The following is a 24,318-nucleotide window of genomic DNA, read 5'->3' as shown; positions in this document are numbered from 1 at the left end:
AGAGAAGCAGAAGAACTTATGTCTTATCTGAATGGCAATAGGGAGCCACTGGAGTAACTGAGTAGTTGAGTGACGTGGTCAGATCTGTGTTTAGGGAAAGCCTGTTGAAAACTGTGGTGAGGTGGAAAGTGGAGTGGGAAAAGACTTGTGGCAAAGAAGCCAACTAGAAAGTTGTTGCAGTAGTCCAGGTGAGAGTTGTGTGAGTGATGAAAAAGGGACCGTGCTAGAGATGTCACAGAGATCTAAATGGTGAGATAACCTGGATAGGGTGAGGGAGAGTGAGGACCTGAGGACAGTACTGAGTGGGGAAGCCGGGACCCTGGTGGTGCTCCTGATGGGGACAGCTCTTGTTCTAAAAGATCTCATTTATGATTTCTCAAAGTATAATGTCCACACTTTTTAAAGATCATGGTTTTCAAGGAATCCAATGATTTGGGTTTTGTTTTTTTTTTGTAAATTTAAAAATTTCTTTTAAACTTTAATAAAAAATGAGAAAAGAAAAAAATTGCCGTGTACACAGCAGAACATAAAAGAGGATTCAATATAAAACAATGAATTTCCATTTTAAGAAAGCCTATATAATAAATACTATACTTTGTTTTCAAAGCTGCCCAACTTTTCTTTGCTTCTTTGTAGTTTTCTTTTGTTCTCTGTTGTGTACTTTTTACTTAATTTTCCCCCCTCCCTTTCCCTACTTTGCCCTAAAGAAGGCTACAAGTAAACACGGATATACATACGTATACATAGATGTCTATAAACATGCATATATACACTCATACACATATATGTAAGGTTGTACTATGCTTATTTCCACTGGACATCTGTTTCTATAAGGTAGATAGCATCTTCCATCATAAGACTAGATCTTCCTATGTTTTTTAAAATCAACCAGCACATCATTTCCTACACCAGAGTGGTATTCCAACCCAATCACATCCTATCTGAGAGGTTGTCTATGAAAGTTTTTTACCCCAGTTTTCTGCATTCCTTCTAATCTTGGCTGCATAGGTTTTATTTAATACAAGAAAATTTTAATTTAAAGTAATCAAAATTATCCATTTTATACCTCAACAATGCTTTCACCTTATAATATAGCTTAAGTTCTGAAACTACTAACTCTGCTTCCTCTACATCTCTTTTCCTAGTTTCTTTGAAGTTTCTGACCTTTTGTTCTTCCAAATGAACTTTGTTATTATTTTTTCTAATTCAGTAAGATAATTTTTTAGTAACTTAATTGGAATGGCTTCAAATAAATAGGTTAGTTAGGTAAAATTGTATTTTTTATTAGGCTTTACTTATCCGTGTACAATAAATATTATTTCATTTATTTAGATCTGACTTTATTTGTATAAAAAAGTGTTTTATGTGTATGTTCATATAGTTCCTGTGTCTGTTTTGGCAGATATACTTTCAGGCATTTAATCCTGTTTAGTTATTTTAAGTGATCTAAAACAATATTGAATAATATTGCCAGCCCATAGTGTAGTTTCTCTATTTTTCTCTTTTGATTAAATCTATTTTAGCTTTGACTTTGTCTGAAATAATGATTTCTTTTCCTGCTTTTTTTTAACATAATAAATTCTATTCCAACTCTTTATTTTATCTTTGTGTGTAGCTCTCATTTTTATTGTGTTTCTTGAAAGCAACATATTGTTAAATTCAAATGTTTAATCTGCTATCCATTTCCATTTTATGGGTAAATTCATCCCATTCACATTCTAAGCTATAATTAGTTGTATATTTTTGTCCTTCCTGTTTTTCCTCATCATCCTTCTTATCCTATTTACCCGATCCCTCCTCACTCCTCGACTTCTGCCTACTACCTTGCCCTCCTATTCCTTAACCTCCCCGTTCTTCTAAGAATCCCTCTGTTATCCTCTCTCCCCTGCCTATTCCCCTTGTCCTCTTATTTCTTTCTGAATTTAGAAGACTTTTATACCCTTCTAGATATATATGTTGTTCCCTCTTTAACCCATTCTTGTTGAGAATAGGGTTCCGGCACTACCCACCCTCCCTCTTACTAGCGTCTTCTGTATCAGTTTTTCCTTTTATGCCTTATTTGTATGAGATAATTACTCCTTTTATCTCTTCCTACAGTTTTATTTTTTTAGAATCACCCTATCATACTCAGCTCAGCCCAAGCTTTCTTTCAAACTACCCAAATAATAATGACAGTCATAAAAGTACTGATAATATTTTCACATTTAGGAAGTAAATAATTTGACATTATTGAGTCCCTTATAATTGGTCTTTAATTTTTACCTTTTATTTCTCCTGGATGTTGTATGTCAAAATTTCCCATAAATTCTGCTGTTTTTGTCACAAATATCTGAAAGTCTTTCAGCTCATTAAGTGTCCATTTTTTTTTCCACTCAGAATTATCCTTAACTTTTCTGGGTAAGTCCCCTTGGTTGTAACTCCAGCTCTTTTGCTCTTCAAAATATAGTATTCCAAAACCTACAGTCCTTCAGTGTAGTAGCTACTAGGTCTTGTATAATCCTTATTGTAGCTCCATGATATTTAAATTGTTTTTTTTTCTCGTTGGTTCCCTTAACCTGGGAGCTTTGAAACTTAGCTATGATATTCCTGCAAGTTTTCCTCCTGGGATCTCTTTCAGGTGGTCATTGGTGGATTTTTTCTATTTCTGCTTTGTCTTCTTGTTCTCGAACTTCAGGGCAATTTTCCTTGATAATTTCTTGTAGTATTATATCAAGATTCTTTTTTTAATCGTAATTTTCAGGTAGTCTGATATTCTTATATTATATCCTTGATCTATATATTATATCCTTGATCTGTTTTCCAGATCATTTGTTTTTCTGATGAGATGGTTTACATTCTCTTCTACTTTTTCATTCTTTTGATTTTGTTTTATTTTTCCTTGGTGTCTTAGAACGTCATTAGCTTCCCTTTGCCAATTCTAGTTTTCAAGGAATTATTTTCTTCCTTAAGTTTTTGATTCTCTGTTTCAAGTTGGTTGACTTTCTTTTCATAATTTTCTTGATTTTCTTGGATTGCTCCTATTTTTTTCCTAATTTTTCCTCGATGTCTGTTATTTGATTTCTAAAGTCCTTTTTCAGTTCTTCCGAAAACTCCAGTGATTCTTAAATGATCTCTTCTTGATCTGTTTTCCAAGTCAGTGGTTTTTTTATGCCAGCTATCTTACATTTTCTTCTAATTTTTCAATATTTTGATTTTGTTCTAATATTTCTTGCTGTCTTATGGAGTTACTGGTTTGTGTTTAGTCTGTTCCAGATTTCAACGGATCCATTATCTGTCTTCAAAGGTTTACCACTTTCTATTCTAAGCTGCTTATTCTCTTTTCAATTCTTTCAACTAGTGCTTTTATTTCTTTTTTTTAAAACGTTTCATTTCTTCTTCATTTCCTTTTAGAAAACCCATTTTTCCTTTTGAATCTTTGCTTTGTAGTTATTATAGTTATTCTTTCCCTTTTTTGGGGGCATGGGGGTAGAGATCTCTGACTGTGCAGTAGTTTTTATACTGGTCTATGCCTTCTTTGGTTGTCCCATCTCTCTAGCTTTAGTTTGTGAACTTTGTGGCAAGGCCAGGCTCTTTCCTCTGCCTTGCCAGGGGGTAGTCACACCCTGGGTTTCTGTATTGACCTTTACCTGGGTTAGGTTGCACTGGATCTTTGAGGTTCAGAAAGCTGCATCTTCAGGGCCCTGCATCACATCTCCAGACTGAGTGGTCAGGACCTTCGGGAGACCCACTATCTGGAGCTCTGCCCAGCAGCACTGTGCTGGCTCTTCCCATTGGCAGGCCTTCGCAGGTCTCCCTATGGAGGCCTCCATGCCAGCTGCCTCTAGGCACAGAATCATACAGCTTTCGAATCTCTAGCCCATCTTCTCTGCAGCTTATTCCCTTTGTTCCCTTGGACTAGAGCTCCCTGGGCTGCAGGCTCCCTTTCCAGTGGCTTGGGGGATTCTGGATTGCTTTTTAGTTAGTTTAGTTCTAGGGTAGACAAATCACTGCCTGTAGTTTCTCATGGGATTTTTTTTTCTTATGATTGTTTGATTTGGTACAAATGCCAGGTTTTTGTTGGGGGTAGATATATGGGAGCTGGACACTGCCTTCAGGGAGGACCAGGCAACCTAGAAGTTGCCTCTTGGACACTTTCCAGCTGGATGACCCTGGATAAGTCACTAACCTGTCTCAGCCTGAGTTTCTTCTGCTGTGAAACGGACTTCATAATAACACCTACCTCACAAATAATGAATGCTCATTCCCCGATTGATAAATGGTCAAAGGGTATGAACAGGCAGTTTTCAGATGAAGAAATTAAAGCCATCTATAGTCATATGAAAAAATGCTCTAAATCAATCTTGATTAGAGAAATGCAAATCAAAACAATTCTAAGGTACCACATCATACCTATTAGATTGGCCAACATGACAAAACAGGAAAATGATAAATGCTGGAGAAGATGTGGGAAAATTGGAACACTAATGCATTGTTGGTGGAGTTGTGAAATGATCCAACCATTTTGGAGAGCAATTTGGAACTATGCCCAAAGGCATACTCTCTGACCCAACAATAGCACTTCTAGGGCTGTATCCCAAAGAGATCATAAAAATGAGAAAAAGACCCACTTGTACAAAAATATTTATGGCAGCTCTTTTTGTAGTGGCAAAGAATTGGAAATTGAGGCGATGCCCATCAATTGGGGAATGGCTGAACAAGTTGTGGTATATGAATGTAATGGAATACTATTGTGCTATAAGAAATGATGAGCAGGAGAACTTTAGAAAAACCTGGAGAGACCTGTATGGACTGATGCTAAGTGAAGTGAGCAGAACCAGGAGAACATCGTACACAGTAACAGCCACGTTGTGAAATGACTAACGTTGATAGACTTAGCCCTTCTCAGCAATGCAGGGATCTAAGATATTTCCAAAGGTCTCATGATGGAAAATGCTATCCACATCCAAAGAAAGAACTATGGAGTTTGAATGTAGAGCAAAGCATACTATTTGCTCTTTTTTTTTTCTTCTGTTTTGTTTTGTTTCTTCTTTCTTGTGGTTCCTCCTATTAGTTCTAATTCTGCTTTACAACATGGCTAATGTGAATATATGTTTAATAGGAATGTCTATGTATAACCTATATCAGATTGTGCATTGTCTTGGGGAGGGAAGGGGAGAAAAATTTAAAACTCAAAAGCATGTGGAAATGATTGTCGAAAACTAAAAATAAATTATTTTAAAAAAAAAGAATGGGGAAAAAAAATCCTACATAATGTAAATCTTCCAGAACCTGGAAGAGGAAGCCACCCCATCTTTCTAGCACTCTTCTCTACCAAATGATTTAATAATTTTTTTTCTAAAACTAAAAAAAAAAAATGAATGATCAAATGTAAACATATAAACATATTCATTTAAAATTTTAGTATTATTATTATTATTGTTGTTGTTGTTTTTGCTCTAACAAGTTGCAAGTCTGAATGTACACAGATAGTTGATTTGGAAATGATTTCCACATCAGTAACCAGTCATTTCCTATTCAAATATCAGTTTTGGTTTTGTTTTTTTTTTTTTTGTAATGTTACCTCTTTCCACATAGAGCTGTGTAGCATAAGCCTTCTTTGTAGTCTACAAGTCTTTTGCCTCTCTTTTGTTTTTCATAAACTATGTTTCCTAACATGCTTTTTCACCATTCTTCCATGTGCCTGCCTTTGCACTAAAGTCAGTGTATATTACAGTATACATTGATTTAATTTAGAGAGTCTTACTGAAGTCTTCATAAATTTTCTCCGCTATAGATATCATATAAACTGCAGTCAGTTTCATGGTGGCCTTTCTGCAGATACTTACAAGACGACAGTGCCCCATGAAGTAATGCTTCTTGTTGCCTTTGGTTGCAGCATAAAACCAACTCTCCCATCGCTTTTACCTCTCCAAACAGAGCCTGTGAACTGTCCTTCCATTTAGCTGCGATTTCCTTTTCTTCGGGTTTCATGTCAAGGTCAATATGAGTTAATTCCAACATCAGAGTTAATGTTTATTGTCAGTCTGAGAGCTCTGTGATTCTTATTACTCTCTGCCCCCCTTTTTGCCAGGATTGCTGTAGAGGGCCATTTTGTATTTCTCTTTGTTTTGTGGATAACCATTACCAAAGAATTTGTCTCAAAGTGATCAAAGTGGTGATGAACCTCTTGGTACATAACAAGGCCTCACCTCAGATGGCAAGGTATCATCTTTTGCCAGGACCATGTGGCATAGCTTTTCAAAAAACCAGTTTCACTTTCATACCAAGATAAGGAATCAAGACTAGGACTTTGTAAAGGATGTTATAACACCAGAGTAAAATTTTATAAAGGGATTTCTTGAATAGAACACCTAAAGCAACAGAATGTCATATTCACAATTTATCCATAGATTATACACTCATAATCATAGAACTTAGAGCTGAAGATGACCTTAAGAGATCATCTAGTCTAGTACCCGGCCTTTAATACAGGCTTGCACAGCCTGCGGCCCGCAGATCACTTATGGCTCGTGGGCACACCAAAGGATGTTTTTCTCTACATTTTTTGTGGGCTGCCCAGAATCCTTTGGTGGGCCACAGGTTGTGCAGGCTTGCTTTAATAAGATAGTCTTGTACAACTGAGGCTAAATAACTTAAGTACTTACCCAGTCCAATGAATTAGTGGTGGAGGAGGGAGACCAAAACTCAGTCTGTAGATTCTTTTTTTGTCTTGTTTGTTTGTTTGTTTTTGGTAAGGCAGTTGGGATTAAGTGACTTGCCTAGGGTCACATAGCTAGTGTCATGTGTCCAAGGCTGAATTCGAACTCAGGTCCTCCTGATTCCAGGACCAGTGCTGTATCCATGGCGCCACCTAGCTGCCCCTCTATTGACTCTTAATGCAATGTTCTGTATGATACCTTGAAATATAAAAATATTGTCCTTAGAAAAATGTACATTAAGTTTAGAGTTCCTTAGCTATTAGAGCTTAAAATATGTTGGCTTCTATTACATTGCTAGTTTTGATTCTGTTTTCTTATAAAAGGAAAACTCCTTTATTATCTTTTTTTTTTGTGGGGGGGGGGAGACAATCAGGGTTAAGTGACGTGCCCAGGGTCACACAGTAAGTGTCTGAGATTGGATTTGATCTCAGGTCCTCCTGACTCCAGGGCCAGTGCTGTATCCTCTGTGCCGCCTTCGTGCCCAAAAGGTCCTTTATTACCTTGAAAATTCAGCCCGTCGTTCTCTTCAAGTTCTTTCTGAACCCGATGAATAATTTTTGTCAAAAGCATGTGGAGAGAGAACATTCCTATTTATGGCTGCTGGCTTTTGGTGAGAGAGATCTAGGAGACATAGACTCACAGAGTGCAGAATTTGAGAGTTGGAAAGGCCACCAGCAGCCTTCTAGTCCAATTTTTACCCAAAAGGAATCCCCGTACAACATACCTGACAAGTGGTCCTCCGGCCTCTGTCAGAGCTGATAACTCAGTATCCTTTCCTGAGCATCCTTTAAGAACATGATTCTTATCTGCTTGGGGTAACTTTTCTGGGCACTACCTCAAGACAGACACTGCGTGCAGTGGCTCTTCCAGGAGGCCATATGGCGTAATAGAGAGAGTGCTGCTCTAGGAGGCAGGAGACCTGTGTGTCACCTTTTCCACTGACTCACTGTAGGATCTGAAGCAAGTCATTCAGCCTCTCTGGGCTTTGGTTTTCTCATCTATAGTGAAATTAATACTATTTACTTCTGGTGGGTGGGGAGTCTGGAGTGGATGGATTCAAGATTTAAATAAAATAAGTGAGATGATGGTATGATAAAGGAAAAGAAGACTGTCTATATGTGGAGGATTGCTAAGGTCCCCAGAGAAGCCCAAGTTAAGGGAAAGTGGCTGGCTGGTATGTCTCTATTGTAGCTGAGGCAAAGCCACTGTTTCTGGGGAAGGAAGCGGGATTTTAATGCATTCATAGTGTTCTGAGCCTTTGGTGGACATTCTGTTTTGAGATCGGGAGAAGAAAGGGATGTGAGTTGCTGGGACAATGTCTGTTCTCTTCACTCTTAGCTTGGCTCTGGCCCTACAAGGAGACAATCCGGAAATGTGCCCGTAGTTGGTCATCAGCTATCCGACTCATGGAGAAGAACCCGCAGTTCACATTTGCCTGCTCTCAGGTAAGAGTAGGAAGATACCTGGAGTTCCCTCTGTCATGGCCCTTTACTGCTTTTCTCTGGGTGTAAACTTCAGTGTAGAGAAAGGTGTTTGGGCTTTTGTTTCCAAAGATCTCCATGATCCAAAGGGGGGAGCATCTAATCACAATCTGGGTCATTGGTTGGAGGTATCATCGGCTGAATCTGGGGATCTAATTCTTCACCCAAAGGTTTTCCACCTTTACTCTTGCACCAAGACGAAAATGAACCCAAGAGTATAACTTAATGGGAATTTCCTAGCCTATTTTATGGGAACCTGACATCCATTTTAAGCAGAACTTCACTCCAATATGGAAGTGAAGGATAAGAAGCAGCTTATCCTAACTTAGGACTTTAGGTCCAATTTGAGCCATGTTGAGTCTGGACAGAGAGCTGGAGGAATGATGGATTCATTCATCCTCTTGCTGAGGCTGACATTTCTGCCTCACTCATGCTGTCCAGGACTGAGGGACAAAAAGCCTTTACAAGAGAGCTATTAATATAGTTTATTTATTTTCCATTCCCAGGCGCAACAATACGAGTGGGTGAAGAGGTACTACCCAAGCTTATATGCCCAGGTCAAGGAGTACATCCGGGCAGGACAGTTTATTCCAGTGGGTGGCACTTGGGTCGAGATGGTAAGAATTAGGCACCTCCCTGGCTGGCACATACAGTTCTTTGCATCCTCCCTTCCTGATCTTACCCTTTCTTCCCACCTCCAACATTTCTAAGGATACTTCTTCTGACAAGGACCCCCAGAGGGCTGTCTGCAGGTTTCTATCAGTCAGTCAACCAGTCATTGCTTTCACCCTTGATTATAGTCAGTGTATCAGTATAGACAGTGTAATCACACTGTCTTCCTCAACCAGATTAAATTTGCCATTGGGGTCTTTGGCTTTTCTTTCTCCTTAAATAAATACTTTGTTGAGTTGAATTGAATCTTTAAGTTTAAGCCCTTACTGAGCACCAACTCTTTGTTCCTCACTGTTACAGGTTAAGCTATAGGGGACAGAGAGGAGAAGTAGATAAGTCTTTTTATTTGGGGAGCTCACAGACTAATTGAGGAATAAGACTCACACAATCAGTCAGTCAACAAGCATTTATTGTACAGTGCCAGGCACTGTAGTAGGCTGCAGAGGATACAAAGACAGAGACCTGGTCCCTGCTTTCAAGGAACTTACCTCCTTACCTTGTGAAAGACTGACCCAAATTCAGAACTGGAAAGCCAATGAAATTTGTTTCTGTTGCCTCTTACCGCCCTCTTTCTCCCCTGCCTTCGATCCTTTCTTTGTCCTCCTCCCTTTGCTTTCCTTTCCAGCACACCTTCCCAGTTCTCTCAGGCTGTTTAGGCTTAACGCGTGAGTTACTGAAGGATTCTTTTTTCCAGTAGGGACTTGTAGAAAATAATGCTTTCTTCTCAAGATAGAGAAAAGAGGCCTTTCCTAGTCCTTCACGCATCATACCTTGTACTCTGCCTGTATACAAATCTGGCCTTGATCCCTGGCCTCAGGAAGCTTAGACTGTCAGAAGAACAGACACACATTAAAAACAGATTGGGCAGAGCCCATGCCATCCACTAGTCAATGTCTCAAGGTTGACATAGATTCCATCCATTCCCCTAAGGGAAAGAGTAAGTGATGCTCAGAATTATCTTTGCTGAGTACTAATATTTCATTTAGCAAACATTAAGTTTCTGCTGTGTACAGAGTACTGTGCTAGGTGCTAGGGAAGATGTAAAGTTTAGATTATACATGGTACTGACATTCTTGGAACATCAAGCCTTGTAGGTAGGTATAGATAATTATGATACATAACATTATATAATTAAGTGCATTTTGTTAAGTTGTTTCAGTTGTGTTTGACTCTTTGTGACCCCATTTGGGGTTTTCTTGGCAAAGATACTGGGGTGGTTTGCCATTTCCTTCTCCAGCTCATTTTACAGATGAGAAAATGAGGCAGACAGGGTTAAGTGGCTTGCCTAGGGTCATACAGCTAGGAAGTACCCGAAGGCAGAATTGAACTCAGGTCTTCTTGACTCCAGGCCCAGCACTCTATAGCTGCCCCTATAAGTGCATTAGAAAATTGCAAAACAAAATACTGTGTGAGAGTATAAAGGTATAGTCAAAGGGATCAGAGAAAGCTACCTGGAGGAATCAACATTTGAGCTCTAAAGGAGTGGTGGGGATTTAATAAGTGGGAAGGGAGGGCATTCCAGGCACAGAAAGACACATGTTCAGGGTCCACCTGTTCATTTGGGCTCAAGGGTAGTAATCTTTTTTTTTTTTTTTTTTTTGGCTTAGGCAGTTGTGGTTAAGTGACTTGCCCAGGGTCACACAGCTAGTAAGTGTCAAGTGTCTGAGGCCACATTTGAACTCAGGTCCTCCTGACTCCAAGGTTGGAGCTCTATCCACTGTGCCGCCTAGCTGCCCGAGGGTAGTAATCTTGACATTGGAGAGGCAGCATGCTACCAGATTATGAAAGGCTTTGGACACTAGGCAAGGCAGCAGAACTTTTTCAGGAGAAAATAGGGAGCTACTGTAGGTTTTTGAGTACAGGAGCACTGTGGCTAGGCCTTATTGTGTAAGAAAGGTTATTCTTCAGTGACCCGAAGGGCCAATTGGAGGTGGGCAAATTCCTATTAGAAGGCCAATGCAGCAGCGGTCCATATAAGTGGTAATGGAGGCCTGTGCAGGGGTGGGGCAATGAGGATAGCCAGGAAGATGCTGATAAAAGAGATGTGGAGGTGATGCTGATAGGATCTGGCCCTGGCTGGGGGAGGGGGTGCACCCCAGACAGAAGGCATGAAGTCCAGAGGATGAATTGTTTGGAGGGAAGATAATAAATGTAGACTGGCTATGCTGTGGAGTTTAAAGTAAGACATGCTGCCGGGGCACAGCCATCCAGGGATGTGGGTCTGCAGTTTAGAAGACAGGTCAGGGAGTCATCTATGTGGAGGTGGAGGGTGAAGGCATAGAAGTAAATGAGGTTATTACCAGACGTAGAAAGTCAGAGATTGTGGGGTGACTTTCCCTCACTCAGGATGGGAACCTTCCTAGTGGAGAGTCAATGGTGAGACAGTTCCTTCAAGGACAGAACTTCTTCCTTCAGGAATTTGGGAAAGTGTGTTCTGAGGTAAGTCCTCCTCCATCCATCCTCCCTCTATCCCTGAGCCCCAGCCCCAGCCCCAGCCCCATCCCCATCCCCATCCCCTTTCTTGGTGACGCTGGGCACAGGACTGCCCAGACAAGCCTGCATCACATTGCCAGGCCAGGGACGTGGTCAGAGCAGAAGAGCGATGACCCTGTTTGGTAGAGAAAGGAAGGGGCTTGATTTTGATCTGGTCATAAACTAACAAACTCCTGTTCTTTGCAGTTCTGGCTTCCAGACACATTTGGATATTCAGCCCAACTCCCCCAGATCATGCGTGGCTGTGGTATCCAGCGCTTCCTGACTCAGAAACTGAGCTGGAACTTGGTGAACTCCTTCCCTGTTAGTGAGAAGGACTTTTGGGAAGGGGGGATGCATAGTGGCTGTCAGCGAATCCAGGGGATCAAGCCTGGCTAACTGTTGTTTCTGGTGAATAGAAGGGTCACCTTAGAAAGAAATCTCTCTCAAGAAATCATCTAGTCTCCACCCCTCCCTTCAGGCAGGTGAGGTGTCAGGATCAGTATTTGCAGATGAGGAAGCGCATTCAGAGGTGAAGTGGTAGAGCCAGGACTCCAGCTGTAGTCCTCCTAGTTCACTGCTTCTGGGAATAGCCCCCCATCTCCTCCCTCCAAGGCTAATTACTCCCCTGGGTTTAGAGGGTTCATGGCTCAGTCAAGGACGGCTCCAGTTCAGTAGAATATCCTTGCATGCTCCCCAAGTCCTGACCTTTCTCCTTGCCTTTCCTTAAGAGTTCTTGCCCATCCACGCTGGGACCAGAACCCCTAGGGCCTGTCTTTCATTCAGCCTCTATATTCCCTGCACTGATTCACCCCTCCCTCTTTATTCTCCCTGTTCTGTCCTGACAGCATCATACCTTTTTCTGGAAAGGAATTGATGGTTCCCGGGTATTGGCCCACTTTCCTCCTGGCGATTCTTATGGGATGGAAGGCCGTGTAGAAGAGGTGAGCCTGGGAATATGGATATAGGGAATGAGGAGATCAGTACAAACTTCCTGGTTCTCCTGATGTCTGGGTGGGAAAAAGGGATAGTGGACAGGTTTTCAGGATATCTGTTCCTGGGCTAGGCGTGGGTGTGATGTGTTTGGGGTATGATGACTTCCTCTAGGTGCTGAAAACCATGAACAACAACAAAGACAAGGGGAGGGTGAATCACAGTGCCTTCCTCTATGGGTTTGGAGATGGGGGTGGTGGCCCCACCCAGACCATGCTAGACCGGCTGGAACGAATGAAGGATACAGATGGACTGCCCAGGTCAGAGACCCCATTCCCTGCCCTTCTGTCCCCTTCCTTCTGGGCACTCTCACACGAGGCTTTTGCTCTCAGAATCCTGGTGGAGGAGTCAAATAGAGCAAATCACATCTTGGCTTTGAGCAGAAAGGCTGAGAACCCAACCAAGGGAAACACTGTTGTCCCGAAAGCATTATTGCTAGAATCCCACTTTGGCGAAGAGATTTTGAACCTTTGCTTGGCTGGGATGGGTGGAGTGAGAGCAACTCTGAAATGGGACACATACTTATTGGTCAGCTTGTTCTTGCCTAGGGGCGGAGCTAGACAAGATGAGCCCCTTCACCTCCCTTCCAGTTAGAGGATCTGTGAAGCTGCAGGGTCCAGGCTCTTCCTTCTCTCACAGCCCTCCATTTTGTCATCTTTCCATAGGGTGTATTTCTCTACCCCAGAACGGTTTTTCTCCTTACTGGAGAGGGACACGGGGCAGCTTTGCACGTGGGTAGGAGAATTGTTCCTGGAACTTCACAATGGCACCTATACCACCCATGCCCAAGTAAGCCATTTCTAGCAAAAGGTGGGGGGATTTAGAAAGAAATCCTTCCCTCACCCTGTTTCTCTATCTGTAGGGAGCTCACAATCTAGTTGGGGAAACAAGAGGGACAGAACATTACAGGACAGTGTAGAATCAAGCATTAGACTTAGTTGTTAGGCTTCAAAATATGTAGAATTTGAGAGAAGGAGATGAAATCAGAGTGACCTCAAAGGGATGGTCATGTGAGGTTTCCTGGAGGAAGCGAGACTTGATTTGGGCATTGAAAAATGAGTAGGGCTTGGGTAGGAGAGGAGCAGAAAGGGCATTCCAGGTGGGGGAGGGACAGTAGGAAAGGCACAGGGGCAGAAATCACTCATGTTCAACAAGCATCTGTTAAGAGCCAAGTGTGTGCCAGGCACTATACTAAGCAATGAGGTTACAAAGAGAAGGCAAAAACCAAGTCCTGCCCTCAACAAGCTTACATTGTAACGAGTGGACAACATGTCTAAATCAGAACATCCAAGATTACTACAGAGGAGATGGAAAGTGATCTGGGAGGACCAGAAGAGCCTCCTAGGGAAGGCAGGACTGAGGGGAGTTTTAAAGGGAGCCAGACATTCTAAGAGGTGGAGGTTGAGAGGGACATCATTCTAGTCTGGGGGAACAGCCAACACAGTGGCAGTGAGAGGCAAGCCGGCCTAGGATGTGGACAGCTGGCCTCAGGTCCTCTGTCTGAAACCCAGCCTCTGTCCACCCCTGGGCAGTTGGCTTAACCTGTCTAGGTCCCACTTTCCTCGTGTGGACTCCAGGGTCCCTTCCAACTCCAACTCTGGGATCCTTTGGGAGTGAGGCTTGTGTTCAAGGAACAGCTAGGAGGTCAGTGGGGCTGGATCATAGAGGTCATGAAGAAGGATAGAATGTCAGAAGATTGGAGACATAGGGAGGGGCCAGCTTGTGAAATGAACATAGTGTATGCAAGGGAATGTGAGAGAAGGCCTTATGTCAAGGAGAATGCAAAGTTAAGTTTTGTAAGTCTTTTGTGCCTCTAATACTTCAAAAGATTGGCAATGTAATTAATGAATATTTTTCCTCTATTTCTTAGTAAATAGTCTTCGTGATTTGTTGTGACCAAAAAGCATTCATTTTCTGAAGTCTAAACCTGATGATGATGAGCCTTTCCAAACCTAAAGTTTTCATATCATGTCCAGGTCACAATGAGACATCAGAATAAGACCTAAGGGGAAAGGATGGATGTATATCATAGAATTATAGAGTTGACGTCTGCAAAATATTGCCATGAGGGAGATAAGACTGGAAAGGTCAGTGTAGCTAGATCATAGATGCTAAGGAGTTCAGATTTTATCCTGTGTGAGTGATGAAATTTTGAAGTTTTTTGAGCAATGGAATTTGCTTTTAGAAGATGAATGAAATTGGAATGCAGAATTGATTGGAGAGAGGAAAGATTAGAGGCAGAGAGAACCCAACCAGGTAGGTGATAAGGATTCAGGTCTGGTGTGACTTAAGATATGAGTGCAAGAGGCACCAGGGAGATGTAAGGGACATGGGGCAGAGACTGCAGCCTAGGACTAGTCCACAAGCACCTTAGGTTTCCAGGTTGAGAGGTCTCCTTGGCCTTCTGACTCACTTTTCCCTATCTCACTTCACTCCTGCGTTCAGATCAAGAAGGAAAACCGGGACTGTGAGCAGATTTTGCATGATGTGGAGCTCTTGAGCAGCTTGGCCTTGGCATGCAGTAGCACTTTCCAGTATCCTTCTGCTGAATTACAGCACCTCTGGAGGTAAAATGGTCTACCTGTTGCGCCAGAGCCTCTGTGGCCGGTGTCCCAATGTACTCTGCTGGTGGGCCCGTCTTGCTCCCCTAGCATAGTGTATTCCGCTTTCTTTTAGCTCTCCATAAGAGGTCATTTGAGAACCACCACGTTCCCCTGCAGTATTTTATCAGCCTCTTCTGACTGGTGTGGCTTCCGCTGTCCTGCTCTCAGAGAGACTGTCCTCCTTTCTCCTCTAATGTCCACAGGCTTTTGCTCCTAAACCAGTTCCATGATGTGCTTCCCGGAAGCTGTATCCAGCAGGTGGTGGAAGATGCGCTAAAATATTATGGAGGTGAGAGAGAGGGGAAAGGTCCCCGCAGCTGCTCATATCTATCTTCCCACCCTTGAGCATGCTGCCTCTCCCATGTCTAGCCCCAATCTCCTCAGCGGTTTTGTAGAGGTAATAATGCATTTGGAAGGTGAGTATGGAATTGGGATGCAGAATGAATGGGAGTGGGGAAAGACTGAAGGCAGGGAGAGTGGCGTCCAGCCCCAGCTGCCGCTCAGGGCTGGTGTGAGGCTTTCCGAGTGAGAAGTGCCTCTGGCATCAGAGTTGACTTCTCCCTTATTTGCTCTGGGAACATAGGCAAGGGAGTCCCTCAGCCTGAGACGATGATAGATGTCAAAGGTCTTTTCTAGATCCATCAGTCTGTGATACTCCATTCTTCGTGGGTAGGCCTGTTATTTGAGGGCGAGGAGAAACTCAAAGGTCGTCATAATTTGTTTACTTTCACCTGTGAAATTGTCAGAGTACTAAGTGTAGAAAAGCAAAACAGATTGTGAGAGCAGGAACACTCCAGAGCTTGAGAGGATTGGAAGACTCTTTCTGTGGGTGGAGCAGCTTAGGTAGTAGCTCACCTGGAGCTAGGGGACTGGGCCAGCTGTCCTTAATTCAGCGCATATCCAGTGCCTGGCCTTGGTGGGGCGAGGTAGGAGGAGAGGCTCCAGGTCCCGGCCTCAGCAATCCCAGGCTAATTGAGAAGAGAAGACAGGCTGTCGGACTTCAGAGGACATCATCCTCAGTCTGGGTTTAAGTGGTCAGGAGGAGGCAAGCCTAAGCTGGCCCTGGAAGAATGGGTAGGATTTGCATACGGGGAGAGGGTTAGGAAGGTCAGTCCAGTTGCAGTTTTTTGTGTCCTGGACCTGATGAAGCTTGTGGACCCCTTCTCAGAATCATGTGTTTGAATGTGTAAAAAAAGACATAGGATTACAAAGGGAACCGATTTAGCAAAATGTAGTTATCAAAATGTTAAAAAAACAGGTTCTCAGATCCGTGGTGAAGAGCCCCTGCTTCAGAGGGGGAAATGTGAGCAAAGGCCAAGAGAAGGGAGGAGTGAGGTAGTACTGAGAGTGTCCTCTGGCCAAAGCAAAGCATTCCAGCCAAGAAGCCCTGGGGGTTAAGCCTGGAGAAGTTGGGCCAGCTGAGATTGGGGAGACATATGAAAACAAGGCTGAGGACTCTGGGTACTATGGGCACTGAAGGTTAAGTGACAGCAGCTTTTATATAATGAAATGCTAGGAGAGGTAGCAAACAAGGAAGAGGAAAGACCAGTGGGGGCTGAGCTGTTTAGAGACAGTTCCCTTAAAGGGGTGCTGTGGATTGAGCCCCTAGACTCCCTCACGGGCCCAGTTTTAGATTCTGTGAATACCTTCCTGGCCCATTTCCTGTTATTTCCCAGACGTGATGCAGATGTCATTCTCTGCCTCCTTTCTCCACAGAGATTCGAAGCAGTGGCTCCCGCCTTCTGAAAGCTGCAATTTGGACTCTGTGTGGAGGAGAGCCAGGCCCTCAAGAACTGAACCCACCACGCAGCTTCCTCATCTTCAATACACTGTCCTGGGAGCGCACAGAGGTGGTGGCCCTACCAGCCTCCAAAGGCACTGAAAACCTGGGTACATAGCCGCTGTCCCTGAGATCCCCCTGTCCAGGGAGGGAAGAGTCCTTGTGTCCTTGAGTTAGGGCTGAAAGGGACCACTAAGAACACTTGAGTTTAGATGGTAAAAAAGTTCCTGCCTGGAAGGCTTAAAGGTAAGTGGGGGGTAGTGAGCAAAGAAGAGGACGAGAGGTCTGGGGTAGAGTGAGGGTCAGCAGAAAAGCCAGCCAGCCAGAACTGGAATAGAGCTTTCCTGTCAGCTGGCTCTGGGCTGGGCGTGTGGGCTACAGAGAGGAACAGGATGCTGGCTCCACCCTGGGAGCCTCCATTTGGATGGAGGAGACGGGAACGCCGGGAATAGACAGGAGTAAATGACAGCAAAGAGCGGCCAAGCCTGCACGCTGTCAGGAGAGAAATCCTCTCCTCTTCCCAGCAGTCATCCTCTGGCCTGCCTGCCCCTGACTTCAGCCCCAGCGTGGGGGTCCAGGCCCTAAATTAGAGGTGAGGACAGTGATGAACAGGGAAAGGTCTCTAGAAGCACTGACTATTCTCCCTTCCCTCCCTGAGTCCAGTCCTGGTGACGGTGCCTAGTATGGGTTATACCCAAGCCCCAGCTCCTGCCTCGCCTCCTCATCCTGTCAGAGTGGTGCAGGAGGTGAGTAACTGCCTGGAACTGGAGGTGAAAAGGGGGCAGGGGAGTCAGGAGTGTGGCCTTTCATCCTGTCTGAGACCCAGTGTCGGGCTCTCTTGCCCAGCTGTGAAGGAGGTGATGGGGGCAGCCAGATGGTCTGGATCTTCCTGGGTCTGGATGCTGCGGTTCATCCTCTGTCCCTGATCTGAGTCAGTGACAAAGTGTTGGGCAGCACAGAACCACGAGCACATCACTGGGGCGCTCCACTCGAGGTTCTCCTCTAAGTCGACTTTAGCAGACATTTTTTGTGTGCAAAAACAGAAGGCCCTGTCCTCAAGGAGCTTACACTCCACTGGTGAGGAGGCTATGTTGTGTACACGAATAAGCACAACACAGGCTAGTTCGAGGAGGGACGGAGCACTGGCTAGTGTGGGAGAGAGGGGCACCTGGGCAGAGCCAAGAAGGTGCCCCAGGGATGGGGGCCAGGCCTGCAGTAGGCCCTCAGGCTGGAAAGTAGATGGGGCCAGACTGTGGAGAGCCTTGAATGCCAGGCCGAGGGTGCAGTGGGGAAACTGAAAGAAAGTGCTTGATCAGAGGAGTCACAGGTTCAGCTCAACCACCTAGGTTTTCTTGCCTACTGTGTGCAGGGCTCCATGCTAAGCGCTGAGGATGCCAGGAAACAAAACTTGCCCCCAAGGAGCTTACGTTCTACGAGGCTGGCCTTGAGCTGTTCTAATTAACTGCTCTTTGGATCTGATCATTGAGTCATTTCCAGATCTACCCAACTCAGTTGTCATCTGGACTGTATCCATTTGATCCACAAGCACAACTTGAGACACTTTGTCAAGTTCTTTGCTACGTGGAGCGACGTTGTTGAGGGGGAAAAGAGCAGTTTCCCTTGTTGCTTCTTCACTGATGCAGGTCACCATTTGATCCACTGCTCTTGGCACAGAGCCTTCTGGTTACAGTATCATGCTTCTGTGCTAGGCTCCCCTGTATATGAGTTTTCCTCAGATTTCTCCTCCTATTCCTCCTTGAGTTCCCGTGATTTTTATGCCCCCACAACATTCTCACTTCTCTTTTTTTCCTCGCCTTTCCCATCTGCACAGGCTGACGGCTCCGTGATACTGGAGAATGGCATTATCCGAGCGCACCTGGACTCCATGGGCCATTTAAACTCCTTGGTTTTGGTTTCCTCAGACAGGTACCTTTGGCTTTCCATTTCCCTTCCTCTGGGGTGGCTGACATGCCTAATGGGGCCCAGCCTGGAGTTGGGCAGAGGCAGAAAAGCTCCACCCCCCACTTCCATCATCATAAGAGAGCTTCCTACTGATTGGATCTCTGGGCCCCTTATCTCAACGAGAAGGAGGAGCTAATCAGAGTTTAATTAATCGTAACAGGAAATCAAAATGCTATTGGAGAGAAGAGAGAAGAGAGAGCCAGAATTTGCCTAGAGAAATCAGGGCATCTGAGGTCTCTCCCACCACGATTGCTAGCTCTGTGTGTACTTTAGTTTTTGTACAGCGGGGTACGGTGGCCCTTGGGGCAGCCCCCTCCTTCCTGACTCACATAGTGAAAAGATATTAGATTTCTGGGTATTGTGGAAAGACCACAGGTTTTGGAGTTAGAAAACCTGTGCCTAAGTTCTGCCTTTACCACATAATGCTCTGTGGCCATGGACAGGCCCTTGTGAGGGATATGCTTGGGAAAACTTAGAGTCTGTAGAGATGAATTCTTTTTTTTTTTTTAAAGGCAGTTGGGTTTAAGTGACTTGCTCAGGGTCACACAGGTAGTAAGTGTCTGAGGTTGAATTTGAACTCAGGTCCTCCTAACTCCAAGGCTATTGCTTTATGCATCGCGCCACCTAGCTGCCCCGAGATGAATTCTTTCTTCCTCTCCTTCCCTGTACCCACCCTCCTATCCTTTATAGCCCTAGAGAGATATGGTGACTTATCCTTTCTTTCTATTCTCTTCATGCAGGGAAACCATCCCCCGAGGTGTCTTTGGCAACCAGTTTGTGATGTTTGATGATGTTCCCTTGTACTGGGATGCCTGGGATGTGATGGATTACCACCTGGAGACCCGGTAAGACAAATTGTAGGACAGGGCCCGGTCCTTGCATTTAGCCTGTGGTCATGGCCACGCTGCCCTCCCCTTCTGGAATCCTGAATTTAGGGACTGCACTGCTCCTTGACCTCTGTGACCCTCTGTGCCCTGCAGGAAGCCAGTCACAAAGCTTGACCAAGCCCTCGAGGTGGGAATGCCCGGAGGCCTCCGAGGCAGCGTCCATTTCTCCCTGCAGCTCAGTAACCGAAGCATCCTGACCCAAGAGATTGTGCTGGATGCTGCCTGTCCATATCTCCGGTTTCACACTGAGGTACTGATGGGGGTCTTTGGGCTCTGGCGTCGAATCTTGGGCCCTGTCCATGAGGTCTTTGTGGTGGGAGGGAAAGCAAGCATTGCCCAGAGTGAGTCACAGAACTGAGAAGGCCTAGTTGTCTTCCCTCTCACCATCACATGTCATTCCACAGGTAGACTGGTATGAGTCTCACAAGTTCTTAAAGGTGGAATTTCCTGTCTGGGCCCAGACCTCCAGTGCCACCTACGAGATCCAGTTTGGGCATATACAGAGACCTACACATTATAATACCTCTTGGGACTGGGCTCGATTTGAGGTGGGTTGGGAAAGTGGGGGATTGGAAGAAGAATTAATTCAGGGTCTGGAGTTGGCAGACAGGGTGTAGAGGCCAGGGAGAGGAGGGTGCTGGTAGCAGGGAGGGTTATCAGTGTGAGTAGGGTCATAAAGGCAGAGAAGGGGCCTGGAAAAGGATGGTGAAGGTTTGTCCTCCTCAACCCCCAAGGTATGGGCCCATCGATGGATGGACCTGTCAGAACACGGCTTTGGAATGGCGCTTCTCAACAACAGCAAGTATGGGGGCTCCGTTCAGAACAACATCTTCAGCCTCTCCCTGTAAGTCAGAGGTGGTGAGGGGGAGGGCCAGGGCTCTGGCCAGGCTCCTACCCCAGCTCTGAGCCTCACTTTCTCTCTAGACAAAATTGGCCTTTGCAGGAAAGGCTACATGAGTTCTGGAGCTGGGATTAGCCTCCTTCTCCCCTCTCTGGTATGGGGTAGGGAGTGGGTAGGAGGGAATGATGATCTAGCTGCCATCTCCCTTTCTCCATAGCTTACGGGCACCCAAGTCTCCTGATGCTACTGCGGACATGGGTCATCATCAGTTCACCTATGCAATAATGCCACACATGGGTGAGTGCCTTGGGACTAAATATGCTCACTCTTTTCTCCCCAGATCCCTTCCCAGTTCATGCGTCCTTAGGACAGGGGCCTAGGTCTAGATCTGACCCTGCTATATCATCTTGAACATTCAAGTCTCTTTTCTTCCTAAGGCCCCAGGTTCTTCATCTCTAAAGTAGGGGTAGCCACACCTGCCCAGCCTGACCTCATGATAAAAAATGAGAGGATGGGTAGGAAAGCTTTTGGAAAATGGTATGTGTTCTGTAGACGTAAATGATTTAAATGGATTGAGGAGGAAAGTATCAGACAGTGGAGTTGATATACCTTCAAGCAGGGTTGAAAGCTGGTAGGCTCATCTGTTTGGTGACGGAGAGGGGCAGAGGATTTCCCAGACGCCCCTCCCCATGTCAGGCTTCTGAAATTGCCATTCTTGGGGGCATGTCTTATTCATAGGAACGTTCCAGGATTCTGGAGTCATCCAAGCTGCCTACAACCTCAATTTCCCCCTACGTGTCATACCCACTGGACCAGCCCTCTGCCGGCCTTGGAGTGCTTTTTCAGTCTCATCGTCCGCTGTGGTGCTAGAGACTGTTAAACAGGTAAGTAGATGTTGCCAGGGCACACCGTTTCCCCCTGTCTCCAGGGGAAAAGGGCCAGGTGATGGGGTCCAAGGTAAGGGGCTGGCCAGGAAGACTTCAGTCCAGAGGAGAAAACTCTGACTGCCCCATTCCCCAGCTTCCCATCTCATCCCAGGCAGCTGAGTTTGGAGTCAGGATTATAACTCTAGTTACGTCACCGTCCTACTCTATCTCGCTTCCCAGTTTGTGTTTAGGGTTTGGGGGGTTGCTTCTTAGCTTGAGGTTCCTGACGAGTGGAATGGGCCTGTCCATCCTTCTTCTCTCTCCTCCCAGGCAGAGGCTGGAGCCCACCCTCATACCCTAGTACTGAGACTGTATGAGGCACACGGCAGCCATGTAGACTTGTGGCTGCAGACGTCCCTCCCTGTACAGGAAGCTGTCATGTAAGTGTGCTGACCTAGGGGAGGGCGGGAGACACCAAGACCAAATCCCTCAAGTGGCCTCATTTGCCCTCCCTTCTCCTTCTAGTTGTGATCTTCTGGAACGCCCTGATCATCGGCAGCGCTTGACTGTAGAGAGTTCCCGCCTAAAGCTTTCCTTCTCCCCCTTCCAAGTGGTTTCTTTACTCCTCGTGTTGCAGTCCCCAAGCCCCTGATCAAGAGATAGGACCAGCACCTCAGGCCTCGTCACCCTGAAATTCCTGGCCCTGAGGCCTCAGACAAGTAGGAGCCCCCACCGTGATCCTAACCACTTCCACTTTGGTCCCATCCAAGCATCAAGCTCCCGAACCCCTCTGCCCTAGAACATTTGCTGCTGGGGACACTACCGATCCCCTGGGGCTCGGAGGGGAGCCAGACATGCCCTCTTGTCTAGCTCCTGGGGCAGTGCCACACCTCAATAGCACAAACATCTGTGGAGGGGTGGAGGGAATGGTATGGGCTGCAGCTCTGAGGAGTAAATCTACCCAGGGGAGCGCATGCCCCTGTCTCAGATTCTCCCACTCTCAGCCGCTGGCTCTTCCTCAGGAATTCCAAGGAGCCATGGGGTGAGAACTCCTCTCCCCACCTCCTACATCTCAAAGGCATACCCTTGTGTCCTTTGTCCTTTCCTTCTTTTAATTGACCTTGGCCATAGTAGCTGGTTTCTGATATACTGGACAGTGGACACATTTCAATCAACCTAATAAATATTTTCATTAGCCAGCCCCATTTCCATTTCTCTTGGCTCTCTCTCCAGCTTGGTAATCTCTCTTAAGCCTCATGGCCTGGCCACCTTGTTGGGAAAGACTGTGTTCCCCAGGATGCCTATGAGAATGTGCCTTCTTGTCCCTTTTATGTCAAAGTAAATAGAGACTTCTCTCCAGGTTTGGCTGCTGCCCAGAGGCCTCTAGATTCAGGTGGCCTATAACCCATAGACCCAGACAGAAGCATTAAGGGAGCAGTGGACAGAATTAGAAAATGACATTTAGTAGGGAATCTTAGGATCCTAGAATGTTAGAATCAGAGGAGGGCCTTAGAGACCAAATAGTCTGCCCCCAGGGGAGGAAAAGATAGAGATCTTGGGGAGAAGTGAGCACTCCACCTGCAGACTTGTAGAGTAGAGGAAGGCCTGATTGGGATGGCCTGGGGCGCTCTTTAGAAAGTGGGAGAACAGATTTTAAAGGGTTCTGAAAAAAGCTACATGGGATCTCTGGGAGAAGTAAACCTCTGAAGGATGAGAAGTTCTCAAAAGTGAAATTCTGAGGACACAAAGAAGCAGTTCTGAAGAGCAAAGTTGTCTAAAAAGATCCCCAGGGAGGCCTATGGCGCTAGTTGGCAGCAGGGAGAGTTAACAGAAGATGAAGACGGAAGGCCAGTAAGATTCTTTTAAAATAGTGTCAGGCGGGAGGAATCTCAGAATGAGGTGGTCTCGATTATGGCTTACAGTCAAGCTTATTACTAACATTGGAGTGGGGGGGAGATTAAAGAAGAGATAGGACAGCCGCTTGGTGCAAATGAGACGAAAATAACCGAGGAGAGAGAAGGAAGAGCTGCTCTGCCTTTATTTTGCTTCTATTTTCTTTGCCAAGGAGAGTGACCTTCAGACCCAAAAGGACAGAATAAAAATGACTACTGAGGACTTGATGCCTAAGATAACTAAGGCCATTGTAAGAGAGCACCTAGCTGCCTGCACTTGATGGGTCTGAGTCCCCTGGCACAGCCGAACAGCATCAGAGAGGCCTCAGAGACCTGATCCGTGTGACTGCAGAGGCCTAACTTTAAGAGGCAGTGGAGAACAGTGGAGGTGACCCAGCTTTGGACCTAGGCAAATAGCCTAGTTTTCAAAAAAGCCCATTGCCAGTCTTGGAAGATTGTGTTTCTTCTTTATGCCTCACTGGTTCCCCTGCTTCCAGCCTGTCCCTGGAGAGGAGAAGTGAGAGGGAGAGAGGAACCATCTGACAGTGCAGGGGGCTTTCCTGGGAAGGGATGGAGGCCCATTCCTGTGAGGCTTGCAAAAAGAGGTGAATTCATCAGGTAGAGGAAGGAGAGGGTGCCTGTATTGGGTGGGAGATTGTACCACTACTGCCACCTAACAGAGCAGCACTTCATGGTTTGCTAAGCGCTTTACAAAGATGATCTCATTTGATCCTCACAACAACCCTCGAAAGCAGGTGCTGTTATTGTTATCTTCATTTTACAGTTGAGGAAGCAGGCAAATGGGTTAAGTGACCTGCCCAGGGTCACACAGCTAGTGTCAGAGGCTGGATTTGAAATCTCGTCTTCCTGACTCCAGGCCAGCACTCTGGGAACTATGGCACCACCTCATTGCACTTTATTGATATGACCTTGGTTGATCAGGGTACAACAGAGAGAGCATTGACTTTGGAATCAGAAGACCTGAGTTCAAATCCTTGTACTGTCTCTTAACCACTTGTATGACCTTGGAAAAAGTAATGTAACCAAAGCTATCTATAGTCATGTGAAAAAATGCTCTAAATCACTACTGATTAGAGAAATATAAATTAAAATAACTCTGGGGTACTACCTCACACCTATCAGATTGGCTAATATAACAGAAAAGGAAAAT

At 45.3% G+C, this 24,318-nt stretch overlaps 1 protein-coding gene across 3 annotated transcripts in view; it reads left to right on the top strand.

The window, feature by feature from the left end:
* Positions 1-22,460, top strand: part of MAN2C1 (mannosidase alpha class 2C member 1) — a 39,785-nt gene extending 17,325 nt beyond the window's left edge. For all 3 annotated transcript variants that reach the window (XM_027858307.1, XM_027858311.1, XM_027858316.1), the window contains 20 exons: positions 8,037-8,143; positions 8,686-8,796; positions 11,198-11,290; positions 11,531-11,647; positions 12,172-12,267; positions 12,431-12,576; positions 12,982-13,105; positions 14,762-14,883; positions 15,123-15,208; positions 16,636-16,809; positions 17,363-17,445; positions 18,531-18,625; positions 19,402-19,506; positions 19,642-19,798; positions 19,953-20,096; positions 20,283-20,392; positions 20,607-20,686; positions 21,128-21,273; positions 21,586-21,695; positions 21,781-22,460. In XM_027858307.1, the coding sequence (XP_027714108.1) occupies positions 8,037-8,143; positions 8,686-8,796; positions 11,198-11,290; positions 11,531-11,647; positions 12,172-12,267; positions 12,431-12,576; positions 12,982-13,105; positions 14,762-14,883; positions 15,123-15,208; positions 16,636-16,809; positions 17,363-17,445; positions 18,531-18,625; positions 19,402-19,506; positions 19,642-19,798; positions 19,953-20,096; positions 20,283-20,392; positions 20,607-20,686; positions 21,128-21,273; positions 21,586-21,695; positions 21,781-21,907 (2,333 nt within the window). In that variant the 3' untranslated portion in view covers positions 21,908-22,460. The remainder of the gene's footprint in view (positions 1-8,036; positions 8,144-8,685; positions 8,797-11,197; positions 11,291-11,530; positions 11,648-12,171; positions 12,268-12,430; positions 12,577-12,981; positions 13,106-14,761; positions 14,884-15,122; positions 15,209-16,635; positions 16,810-17,362; positions 17,446-18,530; positions 18,626-19,401; positions 19,507-19,641; positions 19,799-19,952; positions 20,097-20,282; positions 20,393-20,606; positions 20,687-21,127; positions 21,274-21,585; positions 21,696-21,780) is intronic.
* The last annotated feature ends 1,858 nt before the right edge of the window (positions 22,461-24,318 follow it).

The sequence above is a fragment of the Vombatus ursinus genome, unplaced genomic scaffold (assembly GCF_900497805.2).
Source record: "Vombatus ursinus unplaced genomic scaffold, bare-nosed wombat genome assembly UNPS02000749.1, whole genome shotgun sequence".
Taxonomy (NCBI): Eukaryota; Metazoa; Chordata; class Mammalia; order Diprotodontia; family Vombatidae; genus Vombatus; species Vombatus ursinus.
This window is presented reverse-complemented; position numbering and strand designations above follow the sequence as displayed.